At 40.9% G+C, this 19,214-nt stretch overlaps 1 protein-coding gene across 3 annotated transcripts in view; it reads left to right on the top strand.

Moving 5' to 3' along the window:
- arhgap20 (Rho GTPase activating protein 20) overlaps window positions 1-19,214 on the top strand; it is a 138,571-nt gene that overhangs the window by 110,576 nt on the left and 8,781 nt on the right. For all 3 annotated transcript variants that reach the window (XM_028800609.2, XM_051926173.1, XM_051926174.1), the window contains exons 7-13: window positions 2,057-2,134; window positions 4,723-4,789; window positions 5,666-5,842; window positions 7,708-7,886; window positions 13,588-13,749; window positions 15,720-15,829; window positions 16,340-16,529. In XM_028800609.2, coding sequence (XP_028656442.1) covers window positions 2,057-2,134; window positions 4,723-4,789; window positions 5,666-5,842; window positions 7,708-7,886; window positions 13,588-13,749; window positions 15,720-15,829; window positions 16,340-16,529 — 963 coding nt within the window. The remainder of the gene's footprint in view (window positions 1-2,056; window positions 2,135-4,722; window positions 4,790-5,665; window positions 5,843-7,707; window positions 7,887-13,587; window positions 13,750-15,719; window positions 15,830-16,339; window positions 16,530-19,214) is intronic.

Raw genomic sequence — 19,214 nt, 5'->3', positions numbered from 1 at the left:
GTCAGTACTGAGCGCTTAATGATTACCTCAACATTCTGTTTATAAAAGTGTTTTCTATTCTGTAATCTTGACTCTTAAACAGCAAATAACCAGGGACATTAATTAAACTGTTTCCTTCAAGGATTTTTAAAATTGATTTTAATTTTAAATCCCTAAAGTGCTGGGTAGGAATGATCAGAGAACAGTTTCGTAATCTGTCAGTGGAAGCACTAGAGTGAAGAGCGTTCTTCTTGATTGTAGAAACAAGGGCCAGAAGAATATGGTGTGATGCATTACATGTATGTAAACCACTTAAGAGTAAAGAAAAGTAGGCACCTGTAGACTTCCCTGTGTCTTAAAATAAGTTGTGTTACAAATTAGGGTCCTTTGACCTCTGAGGTCAGCTCTTCAGTATTGCCTCCCCTGTAAAAAGACGCTCTCTTCTCTTCTTGGACATTGTGTTTGGGTGCTCTGTGCCATCGGTGATGCCTTCTGCAGCTCAGCACAATCAAAGGTGTGTTTGGAGCCAATTGTTATCCAAATTCTGCAATGTACTTTATTCTACTGAGAACCAGCAGACTCTGTTGGGGTTGACTTTCAGTTCAACTTTGAAACTTGTGGGTTACTTGTGTTGTAATGTAAATTGTATTTTGACAGTGAAATTAAGCACTGATCCAATGATAAAAAGACCTCTGTTTTTACATTTTAGGAACCTGACAAAGGAAATTTAATTATTTCTTTCCTTTAATAATATTTTAATCAGTTTAAACCATGGTTTTTATATCTGCAGCCAAGCACTTAAGTGTGGTATCATTACATTTTTAAATACTTTTACAGCACATCATCCTATGGATATATGGAAGACAACACTCTTTTAAATATCTACATCCTGTTTCCATTTCCTCTAGGGTTCACAGGCCTTGATGCTGTTTAAAGTTTTGTAAGATACAGCTTGTGAAATGTTATACCATTGCAGATTGTTTGCATGTATATATATATTTATATAGAGAGAGAGGGGTTGGGTCATGCACTGATACAGCACATTGCCACATGACAAATCACCAAGTTAGGACCTGAGTTCAGTTGTGTAACACCTCAGCACTACACTCGTTGAAATGGAATGGGACAGTGTGAGGTTTTTATAGTGGCTGGAATGCCAATCCTGTCACAACCCCCTGAGTTTTCCCTGAAAGTTGGAGGACCTGCTTACAGGGCTGGATGCAGATCAACGTCATACCCAGGACAAAGCAATTGCAGGTTAAGGACCTCCGTTGCTCAAGGGCCCAATGGAGTAGAGTCACTTCTGGCGTTCATGGGATTCGAATCGGCAACCTTTCAACTTCCGGTGCAGATCCCTAGCTTCAGAGTCAGCACTCTGGCCAATTTAAAAGGATAAGACACAAATAACCAAACTGGGCTTGGGGTTTTCCTGGAAAACCGTCTGGAGGTCAGCCAGACATAAATCATAGAACTATATCCCCTCCTACATGCCCTCTCAAACCGCCGACCGGCTGGATTAATCCTGTGAATGGCCCAGTCAGTATTTGCACAACAATCTCTACACGAGTTGCCGTGATAATATCGGGTGAAAAAAATCGAACAGCAAATCAACATCAAATTTCTCGTGAATTTTCTCTTTTTCTGTTAAGCAGTTTTTGACTGACAAAAACATTCCTGCCCTCGATCATCCTCCCTATTCGGCCAGTTTAGCTCCCTGTGATTTTTACTTGTTCCCGAAAATCAAAAGTGACCTGAAGGGAACACATTTCTCTTCAATGAATGAAGTGAAGACAGAAATGGCAAACCTGTTGAAGAGCCTTAAGCAAGAAATCTTCCAGCACTGTTTCAATCAATGGAAGATACATATGGAGCGGTGTAGAGATTAGGAGGGAGGAGTATATAGAAGGTGACAATGTTTAGAATGCTGTAATTCATCAATAATTTTTTTTTCTACCAATCCAGTTATTTTTGTGTCTCACCTCGTATATATATGCTATGTGTGTGTGCTTTAAACAACCTTCCTTTGCTCTTTTATATCATACACATGATTTAATAGTATATATTTTTTCTTTTTTAGCCAAAGACACTGACAGTCAGCAACACGGACACAGTAGTGGATGTCATTCACATGGCACTGCAGCAGTTTGAAATTCATGTAAGCTTTGCCTTTTTACAGAAATACATTGCTTGTCTTTTGAGGTTTATTCTTGTATTGTATTTGTCACCTTCAGTCAATGATATACTGTATGTTTTTACATTACCACTTTAACTGAACACAAGTAGGAAGTGGAGTAAAAGAAAGTACTGGTAGCTGATGACCAACATAAGGTCAGCACTGTCCATCGGTCTGTCTCTGCTGAGGAGTTCACTCAGGGTGGTGTCTTCCTCCCAGCTGTAGCAGAGCTCAAAATGGTGGTTTGGGGTAGAGAATTACCTATTCATAGCTACACCGGCAGAGAAGGATGCCCTGAAGTTGGGTTCTGCCACTATTGTCGCAGGGAGGACAGGCAGGTGAGAGAGAGTAACTGGGCAAACCCCTTAGCAGTGACAAATAGAGCCATGATTCAGATTCATTCAGGGGAGTGAGAGTGTAAAGGAAGGCTACATAAGAGACACTCTTACAGTTAGAAACCCTTTAGCTCAACTGGGTGGGCTGGTGTTTTCACAGTTAGGAGGACCCTGAATGATTTCACAAACAGGGCAGTCTGTTTACCATAAATACTCCAGTGGGCATGCATAATTTCAAAAGAAGCTGCATGAATTCTGTGAAACCAAATGAATGAGTTTAAAATGGTGCTGGGGACAAGCATATTGTGGAATCAGGGATTCCATGGTGGGGAGAATAGAAGGCATTGATGTCATGATCTCGCTTTTTTTTTTTTTTCTCCCAATTTTTTGTAGTCTTTCCTTGGCCACTAAAAATATTTGAGGCATTATTGAGGGGGTTTTAAAGGTGAAGAAATCTAGGTGTGTTTCTCATTTTGTTAAAAGCAAATATCATTATCCTGCAGTGCCATTTTCTTTTTTGTTATGACCTCTGCCATTTTGTAATCTTTGTTGTCTTTGATGCCAGGAAGTTGCTAGGTAAGGTCAACTGGAAGTGGAATTGGCATTTCTTGGCTTGTCCAAGTTTGTGGATATTCAAAAAAATCTTAGTGTTTTATTTATGCGGTTAATTTAAAAGATCTTTGGTTATGAACTGTCTTTAATGACAATTTATGTTCTTTGCTTTGACTCCAGTTACGTGTACTTATCTGTCTTCTGACTCTTTTACTCCATTCTGTCACTACAATTCCCATTTCACATTCTTGGCTTCATCACCTGGATTCCTGACTACCTGGTTTGACCTAAACTTGGTTTTTGATTTTGTTCTGTCTTCTGATTTTAATAAATACAACTGCCTCCCTGTGCAGTCAATACAATTGGGACTCGATGAGAAAAGGCTGGAGGATGGATTACTGCAAAATATTATTTACTTTTATTTTGCTCTATTGGAAATAACCAGTGAGGATTATTACAAAATAATCACATCATCTTGTACAAGAACACAAAATATTTCTATCCAGGGTGCCATGGTGGGGAATTTTAAATCTGTTCCTTCCCTTTTTCAGTGTGGAGCTTGCATGTTCTCCTTGTGTTTGTCTGAATTTCCTTGCACTTGCTAAAGATGTCCACATTTGGATCATTGCTTCTACATGGACCTGATGCAAGTGTGCCTTTCAACTGACTGGCATCTCATACACAACTTAATTCAGACAGTTTAGGCTCTTTAAAGTGGCAAAAACAGGTTTAAATGGTTGAATTCCAAGTAGTCCCATTTGTTTCTTATCCTTCTTAAGAACTTCCTCCCAAAACTTCAGGGTCACATCTGCCAAGATTTTAGCTGAGTGTTAAAACTGCCATATGATCGTAATGATCCAGTAGTAATGAAACTAAAAAGGATATAAAAATATTGCTATCCAGGGTTTCATGGTGGGGAATTTAAAATCAATTCCTGCCCATTCTCAGCATGGAGCTTGCATGTTCTTCTTGTGTTTGTATGAATTTCCTCAACTTTTGCTAAAGATGTTTGACTCTACATTGACCTAATGCAAGTGTGCCTTACAATTGACTGGCATGTCATACGCAACTCAATTCAGACAGTTTAGGCTCTTTAAAGTGGTACGGAACTGGCAAAAACAGGTTTAAATGGTTGCATTCCAAGTAATATCCCATTAGCTATATAAGAGCTAAGAAAAGAAGATGGAGGGATAAGTTAATTTTTGTGCTGGCATCCAGCCAGACCTGATCAGCAAGTATTGATTAAAGAGTTTGGGTCAAACCACTAGCCAAGTGGATTAAACGTTCATCCTCTCTAGTTGGAATACAACAGATGAAGTATGGACAGGTGTCACACTAGACTGGTGGTGTGTGGAATGTCCAAAAACAGGATAGTTGAGTTAGAGGGTTGTTGTGGAGGAAGTCAAATAACAATTAGCTTAAACACATTATTTACACAGTGTGCACTTATATCCATCTTTCCATTTATTAAATCGGCTTCTTCCAGGTTTAGGGTCACAGGGAAGCAGAATTTGTTCCATTATCAATGGAACCACAATGAAACTCTTATGTTTTCAGTGAAATATCTAGTAGAAGTGATGGGGTGTAGCTGGGAATCTGGGGACAATTTGGAGAAATCTGAAAGAGTGTCCTCCTCCTAAACCCTTAGTATCCATTGATTATTCTATTTTTTTTTACGTGTAGGGTAATGTAAAGGATTTCCAGCTTTGGGTCACTTCAGGCAAGGAAGACTCTCCATATCCTCTGATCGGTACGTTTTTTGACAATCTTCCTATGGCAGTTTTGGGGATTGATGTTTTTTTGGAGCTGAACTTGAAGTCACAGGGTCAAATCATAATTCTTTCTCCCAGTGGGACTGACAATTAGATCATTTTGAATTAATGTCCATGAGGACTTAGGGATGACATGCTTTAACCATAAAAAGTGCAATTAAGAAAATAATGACCCACGGAAAGCATTTGGGTTAGTTTAGCAGTAGTCTACATTTCTGGGTTTCTGAAAGTGTAAAATCAGGTGGGATAAGGAAGGCTAATTTAATTAGGCTTCACTCCCCTGTTGCCTGACAGTGACCTCTATGGACATTTGGATTAAAGTGACAGAGATTAATGGACAGTAATAGGATTAGGATAAGTTATGTACAGAATGGCACAGTCAGGATGGTGCTGGACATGTGCAGCTTTTTGGCAAATATTCATTGGAAACATGAAAAAGTCAAGGCATTGTACAAGCTTATTAGTGTTCTAAATGTTTGATAATTTTATTAATAATACTTTGTACACTGAAAAAGAAACACCGTCAGTCTTAAAGAAGTGCAAGAGTATGATAAGAAAGCAAGTGGCCATGATTCAAAACTCAGCACAAAATAAATTACAGGGAATTTTTGAGTGATATTGGAATGTTCAAGTACTAAAGAGCAGTAGTTTAGCATTGGCAGATGCAGCCAGTGTATCTTGCAGCAGAGTGACCTGCTTGTTATGTGACTCCATGGTCACCAGCCTTATGCCTTTTTATTTGAAGATAACAAGAACAAATTGTATAATGGCATGCAGATTTCAGCTTTGTCACAGAGTGGGACTGAAGATAAACAAGATATTAAAAGTGACCTTGATTTGCTTCTTCTATGTAGGACATGAATATCCTTTCAGTATTAAAATGAGTCACATGCGGGAAGCACAGCCCCAGTCCTTGGCTGCAAACAAGGATGCAAGCAGCATACCGGATCCTTTGGAAGAGCTGCCCTTGGACAAACAGTGCCAATTCATTCTGAAGCCCAGTCGGCTGGCTAGCGGCCAGCAATTAACTGGTAAGTGCAGCAACAGAGAACCCTTTCACGTAAGACCAGCATTTCTTCAAGTGGACCATTTGTTGCCTCAAACTGACATTGGTGGGTGGTACCCAGTTACGGAATCCACTTTTGGTGAAGCAGGGATGGGTGTTTCAAAGACGCCTCATTTTAAAGATGTGACCCTGGTCAAGGTCACATTCTAACTGGAATGTGTAATAAAATCAGTCAAAGTGTCAGGGTTCTCAGAGTGTGTGGGTGGGGTTGGGCATTTTTTAAATTCATATCTTGCACTGTGAAGCCACACTTTTTTGGATTTGGGCTGACTGGAGTTTTTTGGTGGTGGGGGGGTTTAAATTTGAATAATCACAAGTGACCTAACTTATCTTCTAAATAATTTTCATTTTAAATTGCCTTTCACATAGCTTTTGTTTGAATTTAATTCTCAGTATCCCTGCACAAGTGGTTATTCATTAGTGTGTGGCAGAAGGTTTCCTCGTTGCCTATTTGCATGCAACCTCATGGCCAACAGGAAATGTTTAAATGTAACAATGAATCCCAGGATAAAAGTATTAGAAATAAATCCATGCAAGAGGTGATACATGCTATTATCAACAACATTTACCTTTACATTTATATGCTTAGTAGATGCTTTCATCCATAGGAGGTCATCATAATCCAATAAACATCTGTCCAGGTGACTGTTTTAGAACAACTGCTACAAGACAAGATTACAGAATGAATCATCATACGTGAAGAGCTTAGTACAAAATACAAGCTAGTTACAATTCCTAGCTTACAAAATATCAGTTAGACTAAAATTCATCAAACAAGAGAGTCTTCAAATGCTTTTCAGTCAGAAGTTGAAATGGAGGTGGGTAGGAAAAGAACGTAGATTGAAATTTGATGCCACACGGAGGTGGCATCACCAGATGGCCTGAGTAGTTGAGAAGGAGCACAGGACGTCATGATAGTATCCATATATATATATATATATATATATATATATATATATATATATATATATATAATATAAATATATATATATATATATATATATATATATATATATATAATATAAATATATATATATATATATATATATATATATATATATATATATATATATATATATATATATATATATATATATAATATAAATATATATATATATATATATATATATAATATAAATATATATATATATATATATATATATAATATAAATATATATATAATATATATATATCTACATATATATATATATATATATAATATAAATATATATATAATATATATATATCTACATATATATATATATATATATAATATATATATATCTACATATATATATATATATATATATATATATATATATATATATATATATATATATATATATATATATATTTATATATATATAAGGATGAATCAGAATATAGGGATGAGGATAAACTGTGAACAGTTTCTTTAGACCTGTCATTAAGGGAACAGAATCAGAGACTCCCCCTCTGTGTATCCTCAATCAGGGTTCAAGTGGACATGTTTATTGGTTCTTCAGTGGGTGCCTCAGCAGTATGTTCCTTTTGGCCTTTTGTCCTTTACAATCTGTTACTTTGGAAAAAAGATAATCTGCTCAATCAGTCCACAGTTTAATTAAGGGGAAGTGCTGCCCCCTAAAGATTGCAGTCTACGTGACACCAAACTTCTAACTTCTCTACTGGTGCAGTCACTGTGGGTGAGGATACTGCTTCATGGAGGCCATAGTGTACCAAACCCAGTATCATCAACCCAGGTCTATGAATATTCTGAATTATTCTCTGCTAGTTTGTGTTACTAAATTAGTTCTAAGTCTTTTCCCCTCTTTGCTCTCTCCTGCTGTTAAGACTCTCGACAGAAACCCTTCAAGAGGAAACGTTCCATTATAAACTGGGCCTTTTGGCGAGGTTCTGGAAGTCAGCTGGACAGCTTACCTGTGTCCCCCACATCACCAACTGCGGGGTGTCTCTTCGGGCTGCCACTTTCTGTAGTCTGCAGTGATGACAGCCTTCCCAAGCCAGTTATGGTAAGGAAGTCACCAAAAAATACTGCAAAAGATATATATATATATATTTGCAGCTGGAGATCCACGAAGGGAGAAAAAACGAATCACGTATCATAAAATAGTTTTTTTTTTTTTTTTTTATTCCTGAGCTTTCAACCCCTATCAGGGGTCTTCATCAGAGGATAATGCTTAGACTTACAAGAATCAAAGGCAATATATAGCAACACATTCAGTGGGGGGGGGGTGGGTGGAGGTGACTAAGTCAGTATGATCAAAGGGGGGGGTGGTGGGGGGGGTTGTATAGTTTAATTATTGTGTACATGTCCTTCTTAAGTTGGCATATGCTGGATTTATGTCCAAGTGTCTGTTGATGGCGTTTTCATCTGATAGCCAAGACTCGGCCAACTCTCTGGCACTTTTAGTACTGGCCTTAAATTTTACTTTTACGTTTTCCCAGTTGAATGTGTGTCCTGTCGATTTAGTATGCGCGTATATCAGCGATAGTGCGTCCTTTCTTCTGATGGCGTTGCGATGTTCATGTACACGTGTTAAGATTCTTTTTGACGTTTGTCCTATGTATACCGCTGAGCAAGAATTGCATGGAATACTATAAACTGTGTTTCGTGTTTCGGCTGTAGATTTCTTGTTTTTAGCATTAAACAGGACCATGCGCAGATTGTTCGTGGGTTTATGTGCTATTTTGATGCCCCACTTGGTCAGGGTGCGTGCCGTGCCTTCAGACACATTATGGTGATACGGGAGTGAATGCCAGGTGGGGTGGGGGTTCTGATTTAAGTCGATTGTATGCTGATTCCTTTGGCGTCTGCTGTGTAGACTCCGATTAATGAATGATCCCGATCCAACTGGCCACAGAAACACTACTAATGAAACTGGATAGTGACCCCACCATAGAGACAAGAACCAAACTGTCCATCAAAGACATAATGCACCTAATATCACTTTGCCAAAAAACTCACTTTCATTTCAACGGCAAGTATTACACACAGAAAGAAGGCATGCCAATGGGATCACCGTTATCTGGACTCCTAGCTGAACTGGCAATGCAACGATTTGAAAACATAGCTTTATCCTAGATTACACCCAAAATTTGGATACGCTATGTAGACGACACATTCGTCATATTAAGAAAGAACCAGCTGAATGAGTTCTACAATCATATTAACACAATATTCCCTGCAATCCAGTTCATCCATCCATCCATCCATCCATCCATTGTCTCCCGCTTATCCGAGGTCGGGTCGCGGGGGCAGCAGCTTGAGCAGAGATGCCCAGACTTCCCTCTCCCCGGCCACTTCTTCTAGCTCTTCTGGGAGAATCCCAAGGCGTTCCCAGGCCAGTCGAGAGACATAGTCCCTCCAGCGTGTCCTGGGTCTTCCCCGGGGCCTCCTCCCGGTTGGACGTGCCTGGAACACCTCACCAGGGAGGCGTCCAGGAGGCATCCTGATCAGATGCCCGAGCCACCTCATCTGACTCCTCTCGATGCGGAGGAGCAGCGGCTCTACTCTGAGCCCCTCCCGGATGACTGAGCTTCTCACCCTATCTTTAAGGGAAAGCCCAGACACCCTGCGGAGGAAACTCATTTCAGCCGCTTGTATTCGCGATCTCGTTCTTTCGGTCACTACCCATAGCTCATGACCATAGGTGAGGGTAGGAACATAGATCGACTGGTAAATTGAGAGCTTCGCCTTGCGGCTCAGCTCCTTTTTCACCACGACAGACCGATGCAACGCCCGCATTACTGCGGATGCCGCACCGATCCGCCTGTCGATCTCACGCTCCATTCTTCCCTCACTCGTGAACAAGACCCCAAGAAACTTGAACTCCTCCACTTGGGGCAGGATCTCGCTACCAACCCTGAGAGGGCACTCCACCCTTTTCCGGTTGAGGACCATGGTCTCGGATTTGGAGGTGCTGATTCTCATCCCAGCCGCTTCACACTCGGCTGCAAACCGATCCAGAGAGAGCTGAAGATCACGGCCTGATGAAGCAAACAGGACAACATCATCTGCAAAAAGCAGTGACCCAATCCTGAGCCCACCAAACCGGACCCCCTCAACACCCTGGCTGCGCCTAGAAATTCTGTCCATAAAAGTAATGAACAGAATCGGTGACAAAGGGCAGCCCTGGCGGAGTCCAACTCTCACTGGAAACGGGCTCGACTTACTGCCGGCAATGCGGACCAAGCTCTGGCACTGATCGTACAGGACTGAACAGCCCTTATCAGGGGGGCCGGTACCCCATACTCTCGGAGTACCCCCCACAGGATTCCCCGAGGGACACGGTCAAATGCCTTTTCTAAGTCCACAAAACACATGTAGACTGGTTGGGCAAACTCCCATGCACCCTCCAGGACCCTGCTAAGGGTATAGAGCTGGTCCACTGTTCCGCGACCAGGACGAAAACCACACTGTTCCTCCTGAATCCGAGGCTCGACTATCCGACGGACCCTCCTCTCCAGGACCCCTGAATAGACTTTTCCAGGGAGGCTGAGGAGTGTGATCCCTCTGTAGTTGGAACACACCCTCCGATCCCCCTTCTTAAAGAGGGGGACCACCACCCCGGTCTGCCAATCCAGAGGCACTGTCCCTGATGTCCATGCGATGTTGCAGAGGCGTGTCAGCCAAGACAGTCCTACAACATCCAGAGCCTTAAGGAACTCCGGGCGTATCTCATCCACCCCCGGGGCCCTGCCACCAAGGAGTTTTTTGACCACCTCGGTGACCTCAGTCCCAGAGATGGGGGAGCCCACCTCTGAGTCCCCAGGCTCTGCTTCCTCATTGGAAGGCATGTTAATGGGATTGAGGAGGTCTTCGAAGTATTCCCCCCCACCGACCCACAACGTCCCGAGTCGAGGTCAGCAGCGCACCATCCCCACCATATACAGTGTTGACACTGCACTGCTTCCCCTTCCTGAGACGCCGGATGGTGGACCAGAATCTCCTCGAAGCCGTCCGAAAGTCATTCTCCATGGCCTCCCCAAACTCCTCCCACGCCCGAGTTTTTGCCTCAGCAACCACCAAAGCCGCATTCCGCTTGGCCTGCCGGTACCTATCAGCTGCCTCCGGGGTCCCACAGGACAAAAGTGTCCTGTAGGACTCCTTCTTCAGCTTGACGGCATCCTTCACCGCCGGTGTCCACCAGCGGGTTCGGGGATTGCCGCCACGACAGGCACCGACCACCTTACGGCCACAGCTCCGGTCAGCTGCCTCAACAATAGAGGCACGGAACATGGCCCATTCGGACTCAATGTCCCCCACCTCCCTCGGGATGTGGTCGAAGTTCTACACTTCGCCAGCAACCACCCGGTATCTCATAAACGGAGCTGCGTGAAAACCCTATTCAAACGAGTCCACACGCATTGTAATACCAAGGAAACAAAAATTAATGAGAGACGCTATCTATTCCATCTTTTCACCTCGAACGGATACTCAAAAACATTCATTAATCGGAGTCTACACAGCAGACGCCAAAGGAATCAGCATACAATCGACTTAAATCAGAACCCCCACCCCACCTGGCATTCACTCCCGTATCACCATAATGTGTCAGAAGGCACGGCACGCACCCTGACCAAGTGGGGCATCAGAATAGCACATAAACCCACGAACAATCTGCGCATGGTCCTGTTTAATGCTAAAAACAAGAAATCTACAGCCGAAACACGAAACGCAGTTTATAGTATTCCATGCAATTCTTGCTCAGCAGTATACATAGGACAAACGTCAAAAAGAATCTCAACACGTGTACATGAACATCGCAACGCCGTCAGAAGAAAGGACGCACTATCGCTGATATACGCGCATACTAAATCGACAGGACACACATTCAACTGGGACAACGTAAAAGTAAAATTTAAGGCCAGTACTAAAAGTGCCAGAGAGTTGGCCGAGTCTTGGCTATCAGATGAAAACGCCATCAACAGACACTTGGACATAAACCCAGCATATGCCAACTTAAGAAGGACATGTACACAATAATTAAACTATACAACCCCCCCCACCACCCCCCCCCCTTTGATCATACTGACTTAGTCACCTCCACCCACCCCACCCCCACTGAATGTGTTGCTATATATTGCCTTTGATTCTTGTAAGTCTAAGCATTATCCTCTGATGAAGACCCCTGATAGGGGTTGAAAGCTCAGGAATAAAAAAAAAAACAAAAAACTATTTTATGATACGTGATTCGTTTTTTCTCCCTTCATGGATCTCCAGCTGCAAATATGCAAACCGTATCACAGACCTTCTCTTCCATATATATATATATTTATATATTGTATATATATATATATATATATATATATATATTGTATATATTATTATAAATTATTTAACTGATTATTTGAATGTGGCAGCACATTTCTAATCCTATGATTTCTCTATCCACCAGCATTCTCAGGAGTGTAAGCCAATAAAAGCCACAAACAAAATTGTTAGGGAGGGAATGTTAATATTCCACATTACCTTCAAGTATTCAGGAGTTTAGATATCATTTTAAATTTGGCTGCTAGTATCCCTGGCATAGTAAAATGCCGCGCCGCTGCCAGGTACTCTGTTACTTAGGCGGACTGCTAGAAGCCTGTCACATTGCAAAATATGTCCAGCTATAAAGCTGTATGCTTCACAGCTTTAAGGGCATAGCTCAATGAAATATTGAAAAAAAAAGAGTGCTAACAGGAAGTTGGGATTTAAATTCACAAAAGCTCTTAATATTTTTATCAGGATGTCATACTTTTAGTAGTCCTAATTGTTTCTTATCCTTCTTAAGAATTCCCTCTCAAACGTTCAAGGTCACATCTGCCAAGATTTTAGCCGAGTGTTAAAACTGCTATATGATCGTAATGATCCAGTAGTAATGAAATTAAAAAGGATATAAAAATATGGCTATGCAGGGTGTCGTGGTGGGGAATTTTAAACTGATTCCTACCCATTCTCAGTGTGGAGCTTGTATGTACTCCTTGTGTTTGTTTGAATTTCCTCGCACTTGTTAAAGATGTTTGACTCTACATAATTGTAAGTGTGCCTTACAATTGACTGGCATGTCATACACAACTCAATTCAGACAGTTTAGGCTCTTCAAAGTGGCATAGATCTGGCAAAAGCAGGTTTAAATGGTTGCATTCCAAGTAATATCCCATTAGCTATATAAGAGCTAAGAAAAGAAGATGGAGGGATAAGTTAACTTTTGTGGTGGCATCCAGCTAGACCTGATCAACAAGTATTGATTAAAGAGTTTGGGTCAAACCACTAGCCAAGTGGATTAAAAGTTCATCCTATCTAGTTGGTCCACATGGATGAAGCATGGACAGGTGTTGTATTAGACTGGTGGCGTGTGGAATGTCCAAAAACAGGATAGTTGAGTTAGAGGGTTGTTGTGGAAAAAGTCAAATAACAATTAGCTTAAACGCATTATTTCTACAGTGAGCACTTCTATCCATCCTTTCATTTACTAAATCAGCTTCTTCCAGGTTTAGGGTCACAGGGAAGCAGAATCTATCCCATTAGCAATGAGCACAAAGCAGGAACCAACCCTGGCCAGGGCACCACTTAGCCATGGGATACACCTACACACAGATCCACATTCACTCATTTTCACCAATAAACCTACCTAATTTATTTCACAAATTGAAATGTTATGGTATAAAGATGTATGCTGTATATCTACAACTGTCAAAAGCACTTTTGTTCTGTTTATTTTCCAGGACATGCTGTGTTGCTTGTTTCAAGAAGGCCCATTTACAAGAGGCATCTTCCGACGCTCTGCCAACGCAAAGGCTTGCAGGGAGTTAAGAGATAAGCTGAACTCGGGGGCTGAAGCACTCCTTTCCTGTGAATCTGTCTTTGTCGCCGCTGCTGTTTTTAAGGTACTGCAAAGTGACGCTTCTTGTGAAACCAATCTTATCACTTTGACACCAAAGTGCTCGGCACCTAATCTTTGAAATCTTTGTTTATTAACAGATTTTAAAATTCTATTGCTGTTGGCTGATTGAACTTAATCAATCAACAGAAATTAAAACCCTGATGCAAAAAGTCATCAGCCCATGGAATTTGTATAATGGAACAGAGCAGATCATTTAGACTAGCATGTCTAGACCTCACTCATAGTTCATGTGCAGATGAGAAGATTGGAGTGAGGATGCCAGAGGAACATTAGGTTCACAAGAAGGACAATCCACTATAGCAAAACACTGGGTCTTTACGTACAGTATAAGAAGAGATGGCTGATCTGCACAGCCATGTGTAGCTGGGCTTAGGCTGTCATGCCAGCCACTACAAAAGTTTCAATACCTCCACTGTTAGGTAGTCTTTGGCAATGGCCTCAAACTGACCTTCAGTGTTTTCTGTGGGGTGTTTATATGTCCCCCACCCTATGTTCACAAGACTTTTAGTAATGAATTACAATTTTCCTCAAATTTACATGGACAGTGTAGTCTGAAGGCTAAACAGATAAGAGTTTAAAAAGTCAATCTGTCACACACTTATTGTTTTAGACCCTGATCAACTCACTTAACCTGTCCATCCTCCAAATTTAAAAATTGTAATATATCTCTGTAGATTTAAAACATCTTCAAATGGTGCTCCCTATGTATATAATGTCTGTCTGTCAGTCTGCTTTTCACGAGAGAACTACTTAACAGATTTAGATTGGGTTTTTTTCTATAATTTTCTTGAACATTCCGGTTGATTTGCCGACTTCTCTCATCACGCTAAGTATCATAGTTCACTTGCGGTACCGATTTATTTGTGCGAATCCGAGAGAGATGCAGGGGGCCGAGGGGAGGGGAGCCGAGTCCTCCTCACTCACGCACCAGCCTCCAGTCGAGTCGGTCTACTTCTCGCCACGTGTTGGAGCATGCCTTGCCTCTGTTTAGCTAGCGATACCTGTTTGTTCAACAGACATTACCATCTACAGATTGTTGAGGAGTAATGTTTAATGTTTTTGAGAGAGAGATCAGAGCTATGTGTGTTTTAGAGGGTAGCTTCTAATTGCTAGAGATATCACGGCCACGTGCTTTTCTCCCTATGCGGGGGAGGCTCTTCCGTCAGAGCTGAACACAATCAGGTACAGTGCCAACATTTGATGTTCAAGCGTACCTACCTTCTGCTTGGCCAGAATTACATTTCTTTTTATTTTTTAATTGATTTTTAAAGTTTGTCCTGTTTCACTACTACGTGGGCGGAGCTGCGGGAGACAGCTAGTAGTCTATATAGATAAAGATTGTTTCTTTATTCATCAACAGTTCAAAGATGGTTCATATCTGACTAAGTGTATGTAAGTGTCATCCACACCCCTTTCTTGGGGCTTGTCCTTGCTGTGTTCTTACTGCCACCAAGACAGACGCAGATCCCTGCAGATCTCAACAACAAGACGATTATATTATGTTTGGTCAGTAAAGGACCCTGCAATAGTGCATACCGTTAACAGAATTATATAAAACCATTGATTGATTGTCAACTTATTTGGTGACTTCAAATCGGCCTGGTGTGAGTGAGTCTGTGTGGGTATGTGGGTGACTGTGATCTGTGACGGACTGGCACATCTCCAGGGTTGATTTTTGCGATGTGCTTGGTGCTTGAACCTTGGCCCCCACAAACCCTGAACAGTACAAAAAGATACAGATGATGCATAGACAGATGACTAGTGAGCCCAGAGTTTCCATGATGACCATCCCAGTAGCTGACAGCTGTAAAATAAATGAACTGGTTTTCCACAGATACTTTGAACATTGAAAAAGAGAATGTCAGTTATAGACAAACCAACTTTCAGACTCTTGTATTCCATAATGATATCAGAGAGCTATTTTGACATTGATGTTTCTTTTTTGTTCTACAGGATTTTCTGAGAAACATTCCAGGATGTATTCTTTCTCTGGACCTTTATGATAAGTGGATTAGCATCATCGAAAAAGGGAATAGAGAGGAGAAGATAAATGACATTAAAAGGTAAGAAGATTTTCACCCTTGTAACTCTAGGTTAAAGCATTTATGGAAGATGCTGACCTATTTAAATACTGTTGTACATACAGAGTCCTCTGAAGGAATCAAAGCTACCCCAAAACAGGCGTCCTCTCCCAAACGAACATGCCAAGCATTTCAGAGCATATGAAAAAATCTAAATAAGAGGAGCTATTCATCCTGTCAAATTTGTTTGTAAGATGGACAGAAGAGTATAGATTAGGTCTAAAATAAATAAAGTGGCTGTGTATGAGAACATGCTTTTTTATTTTAAATGCCACTATGCAGCCTTTGTGGCCCAATGGTTAGCACTGTTTCCTGGGTAGTGCCTGTATGGACTCTGCATGGATTTTTCACCAGGTACTTTAATTCAGGATTATCACTGATGCTAAAATCTATGCCAGCAACACTGAGACTAGGCAGGACACAGGCCTGAATAGTCTGCCAGTTCATAAATTTTGTTCCATTTTTTAACATTCTGATGGTGAACCCTTGCAGGCTTCTTGAACAACTGCCAAAAGAAAACCTGCTTCTGTTAAAGCATCTTTTTGGCGTTCTGCACTGCATTGAACAAAAGTCGGAAGAGAACCAAATGAATGCTTTCAATCTGGCAGTCTGCATTGCCCCCAGTATGCTGTGGTCTCCAACCCCCTCCAGCCCACAAGTCCAGAGCGAAGATACAAAGAAGGTAAGCCCAACCTCTTTGCTTTGATAAACACAATCATCCTTCATTAGTGCCATCATGCACGGAAATGTCCGGTTGGCATTACAGTGTTGCTTATGTTTACTCTTACTTATGTATGGTAATTATTTGTTTGATTCTTTTTGAAATACAGCTCACTGTAAAAATAAGATTATTTGATATGGCAGTTTCCTCCTTTGTCCTAAAGATGAGCCACTTAATAATAATAATAATAGCTTATTATTATTATTGTCAGATTTATTTATTTATTTAGCAGACACCTCTATCCAAGGTGGGTTAACTGTTGATGCTAACCTGTCCTAGTATGAGTTTCCTTTTCCATATTTGTCTTCTACTAAGCTTGATGATGTTTCATGTAGGCTTCCCCTCTAATTAAAAGTAATCTGTGTAATAATAAATCACCAGTCCCAGTTCAGAGTAGCAGAAATTTGGAGTTAACATTCTTCAACATTAGAGCTACAGTGGTAACCTAGTACATACTGGAGAGACATTGAAAGCAAACAGTGTTCCTGCTCCATGCTTCCTTGAAAGTTTACATCAACTGAGTATGTTTTGTTGGATTAAGTTGCCTTCAGTGTGCATAGATGGAGTGTAGGGTGCTACAAGGTGCTATTAAAATCCTGTTTACCTGTTTAGAGTGTGTAACCTTACACTACTGTGCCTTACAATCCACATGAAGCAGGCAAGCATGCAGCATAGTGTAGTTGCTAAGTCAATAGATGTTTATTGGTTCAGTTCCTGCCTCACTTAACACGCTCTTACTGTAAAAAAAAAAAACTCTGTAAACAGTTATTATATACCCTTATATAAGGCTAATGCCACATTAATGTTGTTGCCATGGGGCATGTAAGATTAGCTGACTGCAGTTATGGATCTCTACACAAGTAACATGAGATGTTTTTATGGATGTTCTTTGAGATTGTTTGCTGTTGTCCAGCACTGGTCACCATTAAATACAGTCATATGAAAAAGTTTGGGACCCCTCTTAATTCTTTGGATTTTTGTTTATCATTGGCTGAGCTTTCAAAGTAGCAACTTCCTTTTAATATATGACATGCCTTATGGAAACAGTAGTATTTCAGCAGTGACATTAAGTTTATTGGATTAACAGAAAATATGCAATATGCATCATATTAGTCGGGTGCATAAATTTTGGCACCCCAACAGAGATATTACATCAATACTTAGTTGAGCCACCTTTTGCAAATATAACAGCCTCTAGACACCTCCTATAGCCTTTGACGAGTGTCTGGATTCTGGATGGAGGTATTTTTGACAATTCTTCCATACACAATCTCTCCAGTTCAGTTCAATTTGATGGGTGCTGAGCATGGACAGCCTGCTTCAAATCATCCCATAGATTTTCGATGATATTCAAGTCAGGGGACTGTGACAGCCATTCCAGAACATTGTACTTCTCCCTCTGCATGAATGCCTTTGTAGATTTCGAACTGTGCTTTGGGTCATTGTCTTGTTGGAATATCCAACCCCTGCGTAACTTCAACTTTGTGAATAATGCTTGAACATCATCCTAAAGAATTTCTTGATATTGGGTTGAATTCATCCGACCCTCGACTTTAACAAGGGCCCCAGTCCCTGAACTAGCTACACAGCCCCACAGCATGATGGAACCTCCACCAAATTTGACAGTAGATAGCAGGTGTTTTTCATGGAATGCGGTGTTCTTTTTCCACCATGTAAAGCGCTTTTTGTTCTGACCAAATAACTCCATTTTTGTCTCATCAGTCCAAAGCACTTTGTTCCAAAATTAATCTGGCTTGTCTAAATGAGCATTTGCATACAACAAGCGACTCTGTTTGTGGCGTGAGTGCAGAAAGGGCTTCTTTCTCATCACCGTGCCATACACATGTTCTTTGTGCAAATTGCGCTGAATTGTAGAACGATGTACAGATACACCATCTGCAGCAAGATGTTCTTGCAGGTCTTTGGAGGTGATCTGTGGGTTGTCTGTAACCATTCTCACAATCCTGCGCATATGCCGCTCCTGTATTTTTCTTGGACTGCCAGACCTGGTTTAACAGCAACTGTCCCTGTGGCCTTCCATTTCCTGATCACATTCCTTACAGTTGAAACTGACAGTTTAAACCTCTGAGACAGCTTTTTGTAGCCTTCCCCTAAATCATGATACTGAACAATCTTTGTTTTCAGACCTTTTGAGAGTTGCTTTTCAAAGGGAAGCACAACTTGTGATTGACCACCTTAAATACCTTTTCTCATGATTGGACACACCTGTCTATGAAGTTCAAGGCTTAACAAGCTAATCCAACTAATTTGGTGTTGCAAGTAATCAGTATTGAGCAGTTATATGCATTCAAATCAGAAAAATTACAAGGGGACCCAAATTTTTGCACAGCCAGTTTTTCACATTTGATTTAATTTCATACAACTAATTACTGCTTCACTAAAAATCTTTGTTCGGAAAATACCCCAGTACTCAGATGTTCCTAGGAAATGAAAGACATACCACTGTTATCTTTTTTGCTGAAAGTAGAGTAAATTATTATGCAGGCTGAGAGGGGTTCCCAAACTTTTTCATATGGCTGTATTCTGTTTATTTAATCACAACATTAACTATTTACCTAGAAAAAGAAGAATAATAATAATCAGGAATGAGCCAGCATGTCGAAAGCTTCCTTTACCTCTAGCTGC

The sequence above is a fragment of the Erpetoichthys calabaricus genome, chromosome 4 (genome assembly GCF_900747795.2).
Source record: "Erpetoichthys calabaricus chromosome 4, fErpCal1.3, whole genome shotgun sequence".
Classification (NCBI taxonomy): domain Eukaryota; kingdom Metazoa; phylum Chordata; class Cladistia; order Polypteriformes; family Polypteridae; genus Erpetoichthys; species Erpetoichthys calabaricus.
Note: the sequence above shows the minus strand (reverse complement) of the source record. Positions and strands in the feature narration are given on the sequence as shown.